This window comes from Salvelinus namaycush, chromosome 33 (assembly GCF_016432855.1).
Source record: "Salvelinus namaycush isolate Seneca chromosome 33, SaNama_1.0, whole genome shotgun sequence".
Classification (NCBI taxonomy): Eukaryota; Metazoa; Chordata; class Actinopteri; order Salmoniformes; family Salmonidae; genus Salvelinus; species Salvelinus namaycush.
The window spans coordinates 2,821,240-2,841,373 of record NC_052339.1 but is presented as its reverse complement, the minus strand read 5'-3'; the positions used below and the strand labels follow the sequence as shown (position 1 = coordinate 2,841,373).

The 20,134-nt window shown below is 41.6% G+C and overlaps 1 protein-coding gene and 1 pseudogene across 1 annotated transcript; one reads left to right on the top strand and one right to left on the bottom strand.

Annotated features, from left to right (window-relative positions):
• The first annotated feature begins 489 nt into the window (after positions 1-489).
• Positions 490-6,252, top strand: LOC120027634 (annotated as a pseudogene).
• A 238-nt stretch (positions 6,253-6,490) lies between these two features.
• LOC120027778 (charged multivesicular body protein 5-like) lies at positions 6,491-9,534 on the bottom strand. Its single transcript, XM_038972807.1, has 8 exons — positions 9,466-9,534; positions 8,814-8,918; positions 8,576-8,622; positions 8,312-8,405; positions 8,133-8,204; positions 7,818-7,926; positions 7,335-7,450; positions 6,491-7,090 (listed from the first exon to the last, which is right to left on the bottom strand). Exons 1-8 carry the CDS (start codon positions 9,532-9,534, stop codon positions 7,040-7,042), a joined length of 663 nt encoding a protein of 220 aa, XP_038828735.1. The 3' UTR covers positions 6,491-7,039.
• Between the last annotated feature and the right edge of the window lie 10,600 nt (positions 9,535-20,134).

The window sequence follows — 20,134 nt, the reverse complement described above, 5'->3', positions numbered from 1 at the left end:
AAAAGGTTAATTAACATCAAAATGAATGGGGCATTCCATGAACCTGTGTTTATGGAAAACACTTGAATCCGATGTAAATATTCCACAGCACTAGTCTTTTACTGTAGTGGTTCTGGTAACTAAACTATAAAAAGAGTTGCACACTCCATATCTCCCAGTAATTTATTGCGTAAAAGAACGTTTTGGCCTCACTGTGCCTGCAGGGTGTTCTGGTAACTAACAGAGCTTTGAAGGTTAATCTGTTCTCATGCTCATACAGGTTGGAACCACCCGGTGAGTCCTGGAACAGAACCATGGCTTTAAAGGTGATCCAGAGGCTTCAGCTACTCTGGCAGACAAGGGCACACCTCAGTCCTCCAGGTGGGCTGGGTAGCATCTCCAGACTTCTGTGTGCTCCGGAAGGGGAGCCCCTGTGTGTGGCGTACCTATGGAACTCAGCGCACCGCTGTATCCAGAGACTGCTGTCAGAGACTCAGTCAGCCAGCTTGTATGAGTTTGTCCACCATTGCCAAGGACTCTTTCTACGCCACTGGGTCAGTCGGCCAGCTGCACTGACCCACTGTTGCAGAAGAGAAAGCCTTCCTGGACCGCCTCGGCAGTTGCTCTTCCTCCAGACAGGTCCTGCACTCCTCCGCACTGTGGAGATCACGTCTGACACTATGGCAGCGGCAGTCTTGCACTGCGTGGCTGACCCTGAAGGACCCCTCAGTGTGCTGTGCTGCCAGCTAGAGCAGGACTCTCGACGTCTGACGGAGACCGAGCTGATTTCTGCCCTGCTGGCCTGCACGCACCTCTACGTGGACCCCTGGAGCACGCTGGTGGTGCGGCTGGTGTCGGAGTGCCAGGAGCGGCTGGACGGGAGCCAGATGAGCGTGGGACAGCTGTGCACCTTCGGCCAGGCCCTGGAGGGCCCGGGTTGTGGGATGCTGGAGCAGGTACAGAGGCAGGAGCCAGGCCAGTGGAGCCTAGCAGAGCTCACTGCTGTATACGGACTGCTGCAGGCAGGAGGGCAGCTACCAGGACCTCCTAAACGCTATGCACACTCCTTGGTGGAGGTCATGGCGAGACATGTGCTCAAGATGGCTTTCACTTCCCACCCAGAGACAGTTACCAAGGTGATGCAGTACTTTGGGTGCCTGAACATCCTGTCGCTACCGGTGTTTGACGCTGTGGCGGAGAGCTTTGTGTACCGGGCGGACAACTACAGCACCAGCCAAGTGGCCAGGCAGATCATTCCGTTTGGGAAGCTGGGCTACCTGCCGCCCAACGCTGGGGAGGTGTTCCGGAATGTGGCGGCCATCCTGTACGCACGCTTCTCTCATTTCCAGCCCAGAACACTCCTCAACCTGCTGCACTCCTACGTCCTGGTAGAGAGGTTCCCTGTCAACTTTGTGTCCAAGGTCTTCAACCTCTACTTCCTCCAGAAATTACAAGGTACTCTCATTGATAAACCCACAGGGCAATTCAACGGAAACGGAATTATGCTGAGACTCACTTTAAAATGTATACCAAACAAAAACCATTGATTTCAAAGTTTAACAAACAATACTACTCTATGCACAATGACTACTTCGAACAATTTACACATTAAATACAATTTTTAAAGATTTAAAGTTTGATAACAGAATTACGGTAAAATCAATTTTATTCTGTTACCAAACTTTGTATCTGCACAGTTCTTCCTGTAAATGTGTTTTGTCTGTGGAAATTGTTAAAAGCTAGTCATTGTGCATAGTTCTATGGTTTGTTAAACATTGAAAGAAATGTTTTTGTTTGGTAGCCAATGTGTCGGAGGAAACACTGACGACCGAAGTCAGCCTGCAGGCGCACGGCCCGCCACAAGGAGTTGCTAGAGCATGATGAGTCAAGTAAAGCCCCCGGCCAAACCCTCCCCTAACCCGGATGACGCTGGGCCAATTCTGCGCCGCCCTATGGGACTCCCGGTCACAGCCGGTTGTGACACAACCTGGGATTCAACCCGGATCTGTAGTGACGCCTCAAGCACTGCGATGCAGTGCCTTAGACCGCTGCGCCATTTGGGAGGCTTGTTTGGTATATTTTAAATAGAAAAATCTCCATTACCATGGAATTGCCCAACACTTACTTTACTCTTCTTCATAATTGCAATTGTTGCAGTATCTTTGGTTTAACAATTGTAAATTAATTTGTGTTCCAGAGCAAGGCATGGGGGTTGACCAGATTGTACTCGCCCAACTGACCCAACTCTACATGACTGTGAAGCTTGAATGCCCTTTCTATGAGGTAACGAGTTACTACAAATCAATATTAATTACAGTTGAAGTCGAAAGTTTACATACACTTAGGTTGGAGTCATTAAAACTCATTTTTCAACCACTCCACAAATTTCTTGTTAACAAACTATAGTTTTGGCATGTCGGTTAGGACATCTATTTTGTGCATGACACAAGGAATTTTTCCAATAATTGTTTACAGAGAAATTATTTCACTTATAATTCACTGTATGATAATTCCAGTGGGTCAGAAGTTTACATACAATAAGTTGACTGTGCCTTTAAACAGCTTAGAAATTTCCAGAAAATTATAATGGCTTTAGAAGCTTCTGATAGGCTAATTGACATAATTTGAGTCAATTGGAGATGTACCTGTGGATGTATTTCAAGGCCTACCTTCAAACTCAGTGCCTCTTTGCTTGACATCATGGGAAGATCAAAAGAAATCAGCCAAGACCTCAGAAAAAAAATTATAGACCACCACAAGTATGGTTCATCCTTGGGAGCAATTTCCAAATGCCTGAATGTACCACGTTCATCTGTACAAACAATAGTATGTAAGTATAAACACCATGGGACCACACAGCTGTCATACCGCTCAGGAAGGAGATGTGTTCTGTCTCCTAGAGATGAACGTACTTTGGTGCGAAAAGTGCAAATCAGTCCCAGAACAACAGCAAAGGACCTTGTGAAGATGCTGGAGGAAATAGGAACAAAAGTATCTATATACACAGTAAAACGAGTCCTATATCGACATAACCTGAAAGGCCGCTCAGCAAGGAAGAAGCCACTGCTCCAAAACCACCATAGAAAAGCCAGACTACGGTTTGCAAGTGCACATGGGGACAAAGATCGTACTTTTTGGGAGAAATGTCCTCTGGTCTGATGAAACACAAATAGAACTGTTTGGCCATAATGATCATTGTTAGGTTTGGAGGAAAAAGGGGGATGCTTGCAAGTTGAAGAACACCATCCCAACCATGAAGCACTGGGGTGGCAGCATCATGTTGTGCGGGTGCTTTGCTGCAGGAAGGACTGGTGCACTTCACAAAATAGTTGACATCATGAGGAAGGAAAATTATGTGGATATATTGAAGCAACATCTCAAGACATCAGTCAAGAAGTTAAAGCTTTGTCGCAAATGGGTCTTCCAAATGGACAATGACCCCAAGCAAACTTCCAAAGTTGTGGCAAAATGGCTTAAGGACAACAAAGTCAAGGTATTGGAGTGGCTGTCACAAAGCCCTGACCTCAATCCTATAGAAAATTTGTGGGCAGAATTGAAAAAGCGTGTGCGAGCAAGGAGGCCTATAAACCTTACTCAGTTACACCAGCTCTGTCAGGAGGAATGGGCCAAAATTCACCCAACTTATTGTGGGAAGCTTGTGGAAGGCTACCTGAAACGTTTGACCCAAGTTAAAAAATGTAAAGGCAATGCTACCAAATACTAATTGAGTGTATGTGAACTTCTGACCCACTGGGAATGTGATGAAATGAATAAAAGCTGAAATAAATAATTCTCTCTACTATTATTCTGACATTTCACATTCTTAAAATAAAGTGGTGATCCTAACTGACCTAAGACAGGGAATATTTACTAGGATTAATTGTCAGGAATTGTGAAAAACTGAGTTTAAATGTATTTGGCTAAGGTATATGTAAACTTCCGACTTCAACTGTATATGACTTGCTCAACTGCAGTGTTGCAATCCTAGCACACTATCCTCTGATTCACCTTTAACACCCTGTATTAACCCCAGGGTCCAAGGCTCCTTCCTATGTACCGTGTCAAGTTTTTCCTCACTCCTGGTCGGTCTCTGGAGACGCCGGTTGACGGACACCTCTACAACTATGTGAAAACTGGACTGGTGGATCTACTAGGGGCCCGTGCTTACTTCACTTCCAGAGTCCTCACTCCATACTGCTACACACTAGGTAATGCAGACAGCACATTTTAAGATACAACACATGTAACCTTTAATTCAATGCTTCAGACAATGTTATGGTTATACCTATACTGAAAATAAAGGCGCAAAGACAAATCTCGCCCCTATGTTTGTTTCAGATGTGGAAATAAAGCTGGATGAGGATGGATATGTATTGCCTTGCCAGTGAAATTGACTATATCTTCAAGAGGTAAAAACAATAGACATTCAAACAATGAAATGCATAGACGCAGTGCATTCGGAAAGTATTCAGAGCCCTTGAATTTCCCCATTTTGTTACATTACAGCCTTTTTCTAAAATTGATTAAATAGTTTTTTCCCCTCATCAATCTACACACAATACCCCATAATGACAAAGCAGTACGTTGTTCAAGCACCTTTGGCAGCGATTACAGCCTCAAGTTTTCTTGGGTATGACGCTACAAGCTTGGCACACCTGTATTTGGGGAGTTTCTTCCATTCTTCACTGCAGATCCTCTCAAGCTCTGTCAGGTTGGATGGGGAGTGTTGCTGCACAGCTATTTTCAGGTCTCTCCAGAGATGTTCGATTGGGTTCAAGTCCGGGCTCTGGCTGGGCCACTCAAGGACATTCAGAGACTTGTCCTGAAGCCATTCCTGCGTTGTCTTGGCTGTGTGCTTAGGGTCATTGTCCTGTTGGAAGGTGAACCTTCACCCTAGTCTGAGGTTCTGAGCGCTCTGGAGCATGTTTTCATCAAGGATCTCTCTGTACTTTGCTTCGTTCATCTTTGCCTCGATCCTGACTAGTATTCCAGTCCCTGCCGCTAAAAAACATGCACGATGCTGCCACCACCATGCTTCACCATAGGGTTTCATCAGACCAGAGAATCTTGTTTCTGATGGTCTGAGAGTCTTTAGGTACCTTTTGGCTAACTCCAAGTGGGCTGTCATGTGCCTTTTACTGAGCAGTGGCTTCTGTCTGGCCACTCTACCATAAAGGCCTGATTGGTGGAGTACTACAGAGATGTTTGTCCTTCTGGAAGGTTCTTCCATATCCACAGAGGAACTCTGGAGGCTCTGGCAGTGACCATTGGGTTCTTGGTCACCTCCCTGACCAAGGCTCTTCTCCCCTGATTGCTCAGTTTGGCTGGGCGGCCAGCTCTAGGAAGAGTCTTGGTGGTTCCAAACTTCTTCCATTTAAGAATGATTGATGCCACTGTGGTCTTGGGGACCTTCAATGCTGCAGAAATGTTTTGGTTCCCTTCCCCAGATCTGTGCCTCGACACAATCCTGTCTCGGAGCTCTTGGACAATTCCTTCGACCTCATGGCTTGGTTATTGCCGCAGATGGACTCCAATTGAGTTGTAGAAACATCTCAAGGATGATCAATGGAAAGAGGATACACCTGAGCTCAATTTCAAGTCTCATAGCAAAGGGTCTGAATACTTATGTGAATAAGGTTTGTTTTTTATATTTAATATATTTGCAAAAAAATCTGAAAACCTGTTTCTGCTTTGTCATTATGGGGTATTGTGTGTAGATTGAGAAAAAATAATTTAATCAATTTTAGAACAAGGCTGTAACGTAACAAAATGTGGTAAAAGTCAAGGGGTCTGAATAATTTCCGAATGCACTATAGCTATTTTATTCAGGCCCATGCGCTCTGTTATGTACTTGGAGGATAGCAGTTTGCATTGATGGTTTACTGTGAACACAAGACAGCTGCTGGGAAAAGAGGCCATGAGGCTTCTGGGATATGAAGTTGTTCAGGTCGGAAATGCATGCCGCAACCCTCAATACCCTGTTTCACTGATGATTTGACCTTTTTGAGTGTTCTGTCTGCTGTAAATTCTGATTTCAGCCCCTTTGCTAGTGTTCTGCCTGTCTCTAGGCATCTACTCTGTCAAAAAAGAGCATGTCTGTATTCATTTAGATCTACTCTTTGCTCTCAGTGCTCCATCTGTAACTAATAGAAGTCTGTTTTTGTAGATTTCTTACTATGAATTTGAGAAGCTTCGGAACAAGACCGAGGATGAGTATCTTCACAAGAATATCTTCCCCCTCAGCTACAGGCTCAGTTGGTGATGACTGGCTCAAATAAGGCCTTTGTTGCTGTCATACATCTATAACACTGTGCACTATACAGTTTGGGCACTGTTTTTGTCATCTCAAAGTGCACATTGTCTAACATTTCTACCTGAAAAAGTATAAAGTCAAGAAATCATAGCTTTTGAGTAATTGTAATTCTACACACTACTAGTGTTCTATTGTATAGTGAAATTACTTATTTAGTCTTCTCTACTTTAATCCACCATGATGGACCACCACAATTTGAAATATATAATACATGTATATTTATTAGTAGTTGGCAATACAGTGCTGCAGTAGAAAGTTAGAACATCCAAATACCAAGAATCACCTTGGAGGGGGGGAAAAAAAGTACATTTGTTCATACAAAGAACAATAATTTTGAACATAGCCAAGCATCACTATCGATTTTTGATTTACATTTTTGACATGGTCAATTATTCAATTCAAGGTAACCTAATTAAGGCAAGTTGTTTTTCTATGTCCACCACCATGTAATGCATGTCAGTCAGATATACACTGAGTATACAAAGCATTAAGAACACCCTCTTTCCATGACAGACTGACCAGATGAAACCTATGATCCCTTATTGATCTGTGTAGATGAAGGGGAGGAGACAGGTTGAATAATTATTTGTTGGGGGGGGATTGGGTATGTGGAGGGGGTGCACAATTCAATATTAGGATGGTGTTCCTAATATTTGGTATACTCAGTGTATATGTTGTAAAAAGGCTATGATACATTTAAAAAAGAGTTGGGAGTGTTGCCATTGGTTTCTGCCTGCTGTCCATCCATTATGTAGCAGGGATCTGTGGCAGGCCAAATTCATCCACCAGAACTCCATCCTGTAAAACAGACAATAAATTACACATTTGTAGGAAACTCCAGTTATGTCTAAATGGGTGCAGAATGTGTCTTCATCCAATGTAATGTCCTAAAAACATAACTGAACCCTTCGAACAATGCATCCGTCTTCTGTATTGATCGAAACAGTGTCAGTTGTGAGTGCATTTTAACATAATGCCCCAGTGAATTATTCAAGACTAAACTGGGTAAACATGAATACAGTGGTTAGAGAGAGATATGTACCCGGTTTGGTGCCCTGTCACTGGGTATTCCCTCTGGGATGGAGGGGGCAGTGCTGGCCTCATCCAGGTAGGAGCTGTCATCATCAAGCAGGAGCTCATCTCCCAGGGCATCCAGCTCTGGGATCACACGCACACAGCCATTGATGCGCAGTTATTACATGCAGTCTATTGACATAAGGACTGCATTGACCGCTGTTGTATCACTGTGCTGAAGTAAACAGCACTTTATCTTGGCCAGGTCGCAGTTGTAAATGAGAACTTGTTCTCAACTAGCCTACCTGGTTAAATAAAGGTGAAGTACAATAAAAACAAAACTCTGTAGTGCAGTGGGAAATGATGCCATCTATTGACCTACAGCAATGTTCTAATATAGACCCATCCTGTACTGGAGCAACACCAACCGTGTTGGAACACAATACAGTTATGTACTGCATTTCGGTGTACTGTCTCCCTTGTGGCTGTGTCATACTCTTACAGCACTGACCTGCTTCCAGGTCATCATCATCGATCTCTGGCGTCCCGTAGCTTCTGCTCATCGCCTCCTGCACCTCGTTGGCGTCCTCCATCATGTCCTCCAGCTGGTCTTGGAGATCCTGCATCAGGAAAACATGGAACTCTTAACCCAAACGTCTCTCAATCACAATAGGCCATTCACGTTACCCGGATGAATATGACCCAGATCAGATGGCTGAAATATGTTGAGTCTTTCAAGACAAGGGTCTGTAGTAAAACTACTGCACTTCTACGTCAGACCACCAAATGGTGTTGTAGTGCATCAGGACTCGAAGAAGACAAATACCTCAATCTGATCGATCTTCACGTTCTTGTATGCCGCCTTCATCTCTTTGGCTCCAATTTTCATGGCATCAACCTATAATGCAAAATATGACATTTTTAACCCCAGAGAACAGCCTGGCATGACAACTACAGTAAATTGTGACTTTGCGTTACAGTCAGTACATTACTGTTGCCCCTTACTGTTGTTTTTGTGTCTTTGAGAGTCTGGATTGTGTAGTTGGCCTGTTCCATGTTGAAGGACTGCTGTGTGAGGTTGTCTCTCTGGCTCTCGTACCTGAAAAACAAGATTGAAAAGCATCAATACAGATGTTTTTATGCGCTCATATCCTGACTAGGGTGACGGTTTACTGCTACTTGATGTGGTTCATTAGGTTACTGTGATATGTGTCTTGATTGATTTGTGGTTATCGATGCGTTGACGGACTCCCTTCATAAGTTACTCACATTCTTTTCTGCTTCAGTACCCTCATCGCCTTCTGCTTGACCATGTTCTGATGAAAACATTAACAGGAAACAATTCATGTGACATCAGACCTAGCTAGATACTGCTGAGAACAAGTGGGGACCATACTTGTGTATTGTTTTGTTCAAGAACAGCATTAGCCTACATGTGTAATAGAATGACGTAGGTAAACATATCTAATACCACAGCTGCTTCACTCAGGGTAGGGTTAAATCTTACTTTTGAAGGGCCATCTCTCATCTTCTTCATCTGATCCTTGTACTTGACCAGTTCAACATCTAGTCTGGCAATCTTCTTGTCAACAGATTCCGCTCGCGAGTCAACCTTAAGAGAGAAAGAACGGGCACGAGTTAACCATGCAGACTGTTTTCATATTTCAATGATCTTGTAAGAGTCGGAAATCTTTGTAATGAACTTGTGGTATCAGAAAAAGTTATTTGAATACATGTATTAGTTATTATAATGATCAAATAATCTGTTACATTTTCTTCAATCAATTTTTACAGCCAATAGCACTAGCTTAACACCTGATTTGGTCAAACATAAAACTGGTTGGAACAACACTTTTTAGCCTACATTGGAAACCAGCATCACCCTACTGAACTCCCTATTGACGATTGGTCATCTAGCTAATTAGCTAGCTAAGTCACTTGGACACTATTATAACGCTAATCAAACTAACTTTCAAGATAACATTAAGTAGATAAAGAGTATTTTATGAGCTATAGGTCTTCAATGGGCTGTCACAACTTTCTCCCATTGTTGCTAGAACAATCAGCTGTCATTCAGATAGTTAGCTAGCTAGCCAGCAAGCCAAGTTATTTTGTTTGTCATAGACACTGCTCTGTAAGTTATTTTCATAGATACTTACATTCCCTATGCAGTCTGTGAGATTTGGTGGTGGTCCCTTCGGTTTTCCTCGACCGAAAATACGGTTCATTTTGAAATAAATATCCAATAACTCAAAACAAAAAAATCTACCTGAACGTCAGGGAAAATAAAGCAAATCCGGAAGCAACATAGAGCTGACGTCACATACTTCTTCTTCTTCGATTAGGTTTAACGGCGGTTGGCATCCAATAAATGTTGCATTACCGCCACCTACTAAACTATACGACAATTTATGCACTACTCTAACGCTGGAAACCTAAACCTGCCTCTCTCGAACCGGACATGTCTAATTCCCAGCCCCATGGGCACACCTACAATAGGCTGGACACATGAGATTTTTAACAACGCTTTTTTTCTGTTAAAGACATTGCACGCTCACTTTTCGCCTGGGTACACGTTATTGTGACCCAAAGCTTTATCATCAAACATTTTATGGTCATTGTTAAAAATAAAAAAAATCTGAAAAAGGTGTAAACCTGAACAAAATGGATGTCCCTGTCCTCTTTTTCAAGACGTGGCCAATTTAAACAGCCAGAAGACATTTTTTTAACGATTTGTTGTTTCTAAATGGCTGCTGGATCATTTGATATGCACCGAAATCTATTTGTTCGTATGTATCAAATTGAGCGAATGCTGCGCAGGTTCACTGAGTTGCAAACCAAATGGATAGGTCTAGTTCCTTGATCTGTAGATCTGACGCAGTTGCTAACTCAGATTATGAACCTAACAAGTGTCACGAATGAGTAATGTAGTACCCACAGAAGGCCACAGGGCGGAGGAAGAGAGCTATAAACCCATACTGTTTTTTTGCCTTAAACCCTAACCCTAGGTATAACCTATTTCAGCCCTAACCCTAACCCTAGGTATAACCTATTTTAGCCCTAACCCTAAATCCCACCCCTGACTTGTAACACAATGCACCTATAGCTGTAATGGTCACCATTTGTCTAAACCTAACCCTAACCCTGGTCACCCATTACTTTACAGTTATATATACATATATATATATCGTATTGGTTTTGGGTGAGAGAAAAAATTAAGGAAATGGAAACCGCACACTGCTCTTTATAGTATCACTGGTCTTTAAGCTTACGTATCGGCCTCACGGCCTTCGTCAGAGCTTTTGTGAATTTCTTAAAATTAGCACCTTATGTAAACCTAGCCCCACCCACATCCGTTCCACGCATCGAAAGGGGTTAGAGGTCTTTTGAATTTAGAGAAAATAAACTTTGCAGGTATTGAACCCCGGCCAAATAATCACTAGTCAGATGCGCAAACCTCAATCTAGTATGCATGCATTATGTAAGCATCTTAATATCTCATGTAAACGTAATAGAAAACACAAAAGACAGCCCTCGAAAAAATTACATCATGCAACCCTCGCAGATAACAAATTTACCTCAACATACGTTTAAACTCAGTTTTTCACAATTCCTGACATTTAATACTAGTAAAAATTCCCTGTCTAAGGTCAACTAGGATCACCACGAATGTGAAATGTCAGAATAATATTAGAGAGAATGATTTATTTCAGCTTTTATTTATTTCATCACATTCCCAGTGGGTCAGAAGTTTACATACACTCAATTAGTATTTGGTAGCATTGCCTTTAAATTGTTTAACCTGGGTCAAACATTTCGGGTAGCCTTTCACAATAAGTTGGGTGAATTTTGGTCCATTCCTCCTGACAGTGCTGGTGTACCTGAGTCAGGTTTGTAGGCCTCCTTGCTCGCACACGCTTTTTCAGTTCTGCCCACACATTTTCTATAGGATTGAGGTCAGGGCTTTGTGATGGCCACTCCAATACCTTGACTTTGTTGTCCTTAAGCCATTTTGCCAAAACTTTGGAAGTATGCTTGGGGTCATTGTCCATTTGGAAGACCCATTTGCGACCAAGCTTTAACTTCCTGACTGATGCCTTAAGATGTTGCTTCAACATATCCACATAATTTTCCTCCCTCATAAATCCATCTATTTTGTGAAGTGCACCAGCCCCTCCTGCAGCAAAGCACCCCCACAACATGATGCTGCCACCCACGTGCTTCACGGTTGGGATGGTGTTCTTCGGCTTGCAAGCCTCCCCCATTTTCCTCCAAACATAACGATGGTCATTATGGCCAAACAGTTCTATTTATGTTTTATCAGACCAGAGGACATTTCTCCAAAAAGTACGATCTTTGTCCCCATGTGCAGTTGCAAACTGTAGTCTGGCTTTTTTAATAGCGGTTTTTGAGCAGTGGCTTCTTCCTTGCTGAGCGGCCTTTCAGGTTATGTCGATATAGGACTCGTTTTACTGTGGATATAGATACATTTGTACCTGTTTCCTCCAGCATCTTCACAAGGTCCTATGCTGTTATTCTGGGATTAATTTGCACTTTTCGCACCAAAGTATGTTCATCTCTAGGTGACAGAACGTGTCTCCTTCCTGAGTGGTATGACGGCTGCGTGGTCTCATGGTGTTTATACTTGTGTACTATTGTTTGTACAGATGAATGTGGTACCTTCAGGCATTTGAAAAATGCTCCCAAGGATGAACCAGACTTGTGGAGGTCTACAATTTGTTTTCTGAGGTCTTGGCTGATTTCTTTTGATTTTCCCATGATGTCAAGCAAAGAGGCACTGAGTTTGAAGGTAGGCCTTGAAATACATCCACAGGTACACCTCAAATTGACTCAAATGATGTCAATTAGCCTATAAGATAGATTTGAAAGCCATGACATCATTTTCTGGAATTTTCCAAGCTGTTTAAAGGCACAGTCAACTTAGTGTATGTAAACTTCTGACCCACTGGAATTGTGATACAGTGAATTATAAGTGAAATAATCTGTCTGTAAACAATTGTTGGAAAAATTACTTGTGTCATGCACAAAGTAGATGTCCTAACCGACTTGCCAAAACTATAGTTTGTTTAACAAGACATTTGTGGAGTGGTTAAAAAACGAGTTTTAATGACTCCAACCTAAGTGTATGTAAACTTCTGACTTCAACTGTATGTTTGTATAATGTAAAGTCGGATACTCTGGCTAACGTCAAACATGTTAAAGACAATTAAAATGAAAAAGAAAATAATGGAATGATCACTGAGCCAAATGTTTACAACCCCACCGTTTGATGACCTTGATCTATCCAACACCAACACGGGGTCAATGATGGTTTTCGTAGAAAGACCCTGGTGGGCTCATTCATCAGCTGGTGCCAGGCAAACAGATGACAACAATTCTTAGTGAGCTTTAAAAGTAAAGCTGTAACAAAAACAAGCCACAAAATTAAGGAAATTAGAAGGGGGTTCGGCAAGGCTATTTTCTTCTCTGCCAAAATCCCCCCCCCCCGCCTTCTAATTTCCTTAATTTTGTGGCTAGAGTCAAATACTTTCTGTGGCACACACTACTGGTCAACATGAGCTACCAAAAAATTCAGAAGTGTGGCAGGCCTTGAAATCCCAAAATAGAAGGGGGAGGGGGGTGGAATTTTGGCAGGGAAGAAAATTGTCTTGCCGAAATCCCCCCCCCCTTCTAATTTCCTTAATTTTGTGGCTAGAGTCAAATACTTTCTGTGGCACACATCAGAGTCAAATACTTTCTTTCTATAGAACAAACTTCACATCAGGATGGGCAATCGAAATGAATAATTAATGCATGTGTGTTATATTAAACATAGAGGAGGGAGTAAAATGTAGGCAAGCAATAAACATTTCAGAACAACTACTAGTCGAATAAGACATGGGAGAGATGACGAATTTTGGTAAAGATATTTATTTATAGACTAATACACTTGAAACAAATAGCCAAACCGAAAACTGCAGACATTACTAGTGCCTCCCCCGCGATCAAACCAACATAAAAAATTATATGAAACGCAGACTAATGTGATCTGAAACCTCAACTGGCAAGCAAGTCGCAGCAATGAAGAATTGAGTGTGTGTGCGTTCACACGAAGGGGGAGGGGGGGATTCTGGCAGGGGGGAGCTTTTCGGCACAGCACCGGCTACCACCCGGTACACTACCCTCTAACTTAGAGGCTGCTGCCCTATGTACAGTACCAGTCAAAAGTTTGGACACACCTACTCATTCAAGGGTTTTTCTTTATTTATACTATTGTCTACATTGTAGAAGAATAGTGAAGGCATCAAAACTATGAAATAACACATATGGAATCATGTAGTAACCAAAATAGTGTTAAACGAATCAAAATATATTTTAGATTCTTCAAAGTAGCCACCCTTTTCCTTGAGCTTCGCACACGCAAAGCTCAACCAGCTTCATGAGGTAGTCACCAGGAATGCTTTTCAATTAACAGGTGTGCCATGTTAAAAGTTCAATTAATTCTATTGTGAACACCCAAGGGGTGTAAGGGTGGGAAAGGCAGAAATCACATGCAGCATGGAGTCCTGTCTTCTTCAATAGGTCTGTCTGCACTGAGGACAGCTGCAGAACTCCTTAGGATTGTCCTGATCCCATCAGCCCTCAATACAGCTCCTACAGTAACTGTGTCCACAGGGGATAGCCACTGGCTCCTTCAGTAGATCCAGATAGACAGAACAACATAACTGGTCCAGCACAATTCCCCGCTGAGCCATTTGGACTGTTGTTCACTTTCACACAGACATAGAAACAGAGACTCTTAAGTTTTAGAAAGTTTGTAGGAGGGGGATGGACTTCCTGGTTCTGCCAGGAGGTGGAATTTGTTAGAGGGAGGGAGAGTGAGCAATGTAATCCAACACAAAAATGAATATCCTGTGGCCTACGCGTCTAAACTGCTTCTTCCGTTTATACCTCTCCAAATGGGTTCGAATCCAGCCCACCGCTATTTCAGCACACACTTCTATCTTTCCTCCAGAGCTACACTACACTCTTCAAAGAAAAGGTTCCTGGAGTATCCTTTACGGGTTCTTCAAATTGAAACTGTGGGGGAACCCCTATAAGTTCCTCAAATAACCCCTTTTAATGGATCCTCGAAGAACCGTTTGAAGAACCTTGTGGGGTTAATTGTTTGGAACTAGCCCCCCTCTTCTATTATTATAATATTTTTTTTTTATGATAATATGCATGACAATAACAACAATAACACAATATTTTAGTTGTCAGTGTTTATGATTTTAGTGGCAATGCAGAATAAAAAAATCTAAATATGAGGTAAACTTCCAGCAGAGCCTCAAGTCACATGGTATATCCTCTGGCGTGTTGATGTTAATGTGTTGATGTTCTCCGTATCCACAGCCAGAATGATTTTGCAGTGCATGGTGATTGAACAGGTTTCCTGTTATATTCAGCAGTGTATGCAGGGTGAAGTCTGTGAATCCCCAAACATTTTTATTATACAGATATGTAACACCACATGCACATGACAGTATGTATACCTGCAGACAGAGACACAAAAGTGAGCAGTTCAGTCATCTGCACCCAATACATCTAGCCTTCAACATATCCGTATAGCTTACCTCTTTGTTGATTGATATCCATTGAGTTGTGTACATTTTCTGTTTTAGAAAGCTTTGCAGAAGACTGGAGGCTGTTATAGCAGCAAATGGGGCCCAACTCCATATTAATACCCATGATTTTGGAATGAGATGTTCGATGAGCAGGTGTCCACATACTTTTAAGAGAGTAACATTTGTTTTCCAACAGGTGACGCTCCAGTAACACGCATTATGTGATCCAGAACTATTACAGCACCCTATTCAAATAATACGTTTTGTCTCAAAGTGTAATTGAAATAAGTTATCCATACCTGAACTACATAATAGCCAGAAATAAATATACTGGATATTGAAACAATGTGAATGACTGATTGGCCTCTGTGTGCAGAATGGTTTGTATAGTCTACCTGATTGTGATCAACCACTTGAACATTGTTAGCCTACATAAAATGGACCCAGACTTGACATGTCATTTTGCCGATGTGTACATCTACTAGACAAACAAAAGGACACTAATGCATTATGATAAATCTAAGGCTATCTATAAATCTATCTACTATTTAAATGTCAGTTCTCTGGAGTCTTGATAAATCTATCCTTTATTCAAAACTGGTGGGAATATAGCCTTTTCCTATAAGTAAAAAAAATAAAAAATGAATGTAGCTATTTTGAGCCATTTAGAAGGCCTCTTGAACGTTATTGCAAAATGTAGATTTCCTCCTAAATCGACATATCCAAAAGTAATTATTTTTAGAGATGGCCATAAACAATAACTAGTAATGCTGCATAGTTCCAGAAAGGTCTGCAATTCACCTTTCTGGTAAAAAGAGTTATAAATTGCTGAGGTGTACTCACTTTTGAGAACACAAACTAAAATATTATAAAAATATAAAAAATAATATATATTTTTTCCATATTCAACAAAAGTAGGGGAATAGGGCTTGAAATTGCAGCATTTTTTATATAGTTACAATCAACTGATAAACAACTAATTAAGATTTCACCTTTCTTTTAACGGTAAAAATAAATATGATCATATTTAGTGACGAATTTCATATAACTGACGACATGGCATTTTCTGCCACGCGTCCTCTGAGCGACACAGAGATACCATTCTGCAGACTCGTTACAACTTCAGCTTTACACACAGTGATTTTGTCCCTCTGTGACCAAGAGAAAGTGTTCGTGTTCAAATCTACGAACTTCTTTAGTATTTTGTTTCATGTTGAGAGCTCTAGATCCGTCTGGGAATATCACAGCAAGTTGAAGCCATGATTGCTGGATTTGCTAGGCGGTTCCTTCTAATGTCTCCCAGGCCAGGCTCCGTCGTTCAGAGGCAGAGGAAATCCATTATTTGTGTGGATTTACCAAGAAATGTGACACATCACTCCATATGCAAATGTCGGGTTTGAAACCTGGCACTTCAAGTCAGGTCCATTGACAGTGGTAGTGGAAGGCAGACAGATGGGGCTTTCTGGCACTATAAGGTACTGGACCCTGCGATGTTCACAGAGCGCTTTGTACACCAAAATGTCAGTCGGCACCGGTCCAGAACCGCTCAAAGTCCCATTAATAGGGGACTTAAACACCTAAGAGTTAAAAGGTTAATGAAATGTCCACATGCAAATAGCCCTTGATAACTATGATATATTTGTAATAGTAAACGGGAGAAGTTAATTAAGAGATAAATATGATTAAAAGCTCGTCCAAGTCAATGAGATGTACTGTAGTAGTGAGATAACATTATGTTTTGTGCACACACACACACACACACACACACACACACACACACACACACACACACACACACACACACACACACACACACACACACACACACACACACACACACACACACACACACACACACACACACAAAGTGTTGGCCTAATTGCACTCCTTCAGCTCCTTAGATATAGCAGACATATCCCCACAGGATCTGTTCACATTTGAAGAGATGCTTCTTTAGTAATGACTTTAATACAGAGTACCGCACTGAGCACCTTCTGTACATTTGACAGACAACTGAACCAGTGAAGGAGGTTATGAAAGTGATATTTACAAAAATTGACAAGTTTTATGATTATCACTGTTCTTCTTTTCCTGAATCATATCCCAAAGTCTTTTGTTGTCAGTAACTCTAAACACATTATAAAATGTTTGTTCTTCTGTGTTTTCACAGGTAGAGAGGCTCTTATATAACTGTATGCATGTGCCTTCGTGATGACTAAAAGGTGATGGGGGATGATCGCTGAACTATGCTCATTCATAAGCTATACTCTTCAAGAATCAATGGTTATATATAATTCATTTAATAGTCCAAAAATGGATGTACCAATCCCAGATTGCACCTTTAAAACCGAAGAGGAATGTATTTATTATGTATTGTATGGCTCTGAGAATTAACCACGTGTTATATGACATGTTATACGAATGCTCTAGCTCTAAGAATGAATGACATGTAAGATACACAGTACATCTTAAAGTCATTGAATATACCGTACATTCCAAAGGAGAACCGGTGGGAATTAGAACATTTACAAAAGGAGTTGACCATCAAGCATTTACTTTGCTAACGTTGCTTGATCGAACAATTAAACTCTTATGATTTAGTTTAATTTATGTCCTGTTTGCAATGTTTATTGGCATGCTTGAAAATACTGGTACATTTGATTGTAAAAATGATGTCTGTGCAAAGATATATACATGTACCATACATACAGTATTTATTCATTTATGTATATTTTATCATACAGTAATCTGAATATTCAACCACGTGCATGACAAATTCATATAAACCAGTCTTTATTTTCTTAGATTGCATTGATATACTTACGTTTCTCTACTGTAAGAATATGAATATCCAAATATGAATATGTGCATCCAGGCGCAAGCTATATAAAGAGCACATGTGATTGTTATCATAAAATTTGCAACTTGACATACAGGAGATAGCTCCAGATGTCAAAGTTGATGTAAGCCCTGTGTCAATAAATCAAATAAAAAACATTCAAATCCAGGATTTCCACAAGAGCCTGTCTCAAGTCACCTACGGTAAAGGTGTCTGCATACATAGGTTTGGTGTTCGTCTAGCAGAACTCAGCTAGGCGAAATTAACGTCTGTACTCGCATACTCCCTAAAGACCTTCGCTTGAAAAAAAATATAAAATGGCAATATTACTGTTGTTTGTCCCTCTTGGGCCACCGTAGCAACAACATACCCAGTAACACTTTCTCAAAATAGAGAAATCAAGAAATCTGTCATTCATTTTGACATTTTTGCAGAGGTCTTCGTCGGGCAATTTTTAATCTAACTAAGATGTTTGAGGCTGTATTTCTCAAGTGAAAACATGTGCATGAAAACTTGTTGTCTCTCGTTGAATGACAACAAACACTTAATTGAAGAATGCCGCCTATAGTTCCCACTTCTACTAGGAGTAGTACTGTTGACCAATCACTGACGAAGGGGTGAAGTCACCTACGGTAAAGGTGTCTGCATACATAGGTTTGGTGTTCGTCTAGCAGAACTCAGCTAGGCGAAATTAACGTCTGTACTCGCATACTCCCTAAAGACCTTCGCTTGAAAAAAAATATAAAATGGCAATATGAACTGTTGTTTGTCCCTCTTGGGCCACCGTAGCAACAACATACCCAGTAACACTTTCTCAAAATAGAGAAATCAAGAAATCTGTCATTAATTTTGACATTTTTGCAGAGGTCTTCGTCGGGCAATTTTTAATCTAACTAAGATGTTTGAGGCTGTATTTCTCAAGTGAAAACATGTGCATGAAAACTTGTTGTCTCTCGTTGAATGACAACAAACACTTAATTGAAGAATGCCGCCTATAGTTCCCACTTCTACTAGGAGTAGTACTGTTGACCAATCACTGACGAAGGGGTGTAGACTTCGGGTACCAAACTTCGACTTGCATGAAGAAAAACTGTTGTTTGCACGAACTGGCAAACAAAAACCTGTCGAAAGACCAAAACGAACAAAAACTTCAAAGAATGTCGTCATAATATATGCGCAAACTGTTTCGTTTGGGAAGCATACGGTAAGCTTAACCCTTCATTTTCTTAACGACCATGTTCCCAGTAGGCAAAATCAGTTGAATTCATATTTCCAACATCTTTTCAAACAAAAATACATATTTTCAACAAATTTAGCTCAAGGGGACGTTAGTTGACACCAGTTTCCATGTTGTAGTATCACATCTTGACTTTTGCCTGGAGATGTATCCCACTGTCTCCTGAACTGTAAAAGGCACATAGGACCTAGAAGCATACAGAATGACAAATCTGCGTCCAAAATAGCAACCTATTCCCCAGTGGTAGAAAAAGTACCCAATTGTCATACTTGATAACTTAATAGAAAGTTACTCAAGTAAAAGTAAAATTCCCCCAGTAAAATACTACTTGAGTAAAAGTCTAGAAGTATTTGGTAATAAATATACTTAAGTATCAAAAGTAAAAGTATAAATAATTTAAAATTCCTTCTATTAAGCAAAGCAGGCGGCACCATTTTCTTGTTTTTATTTTATTTATGGCCAGCCAGGGGCACGCTCCAACACTCAGACATCATTTACAAACGAAGCATGTGTTTAGTGAGTCCGCCAGATCAGAGGCAGCAAGGATGACCAGGGATGTGCTCTTCAGTGTGTGAATTAGACCATTGTCCTGTCCTGCTAAGCATTCAAAATGCAACGAGTACTTTTGGGTGTCAGGTAAAATGTATGGAGTAAAAAGTATATTATTTTCTTTAGGAACGTAACGAAAGGCCTCCCAGTGGTCTAGGGCACTGCATCGCAGCGCTAGCTGCGCCACCAGAGTCTCTGGGTTCGCGCCCAGGCTCTGTCGCAGCCGGCCGCGACCGGGAGGTCCGTGGGGCGACGCACAATTGGCCTAGCGTCGTCCGGTTTAGGGAGGGTTTGGCCGGTAGGGGTATCCTTGTCTCATCGCGCTCCAGCGACTCCTGTGGCGGGCCGGGCGCAGTGCGCGCTAACCGAGGGGGCCAGGTGCACGGTGTTTCCTCCGACACATTGGTGCGGCTGGCTTCCGGGTTGGAGGCGCGCTGTGTTAAGAAGCAGTGCGGCTTGGTTGGGTTGTGCTTCGGAGGACGCATGGCTTTCGACCTTCGTCTCTCCCGAGCCCGTACGGGAGTTGTAGCGATGAGACAAGATAGTAATTACTAGCGATTGGATACCACGAAAATTGGGGAGAAAAGGGGGTAAAA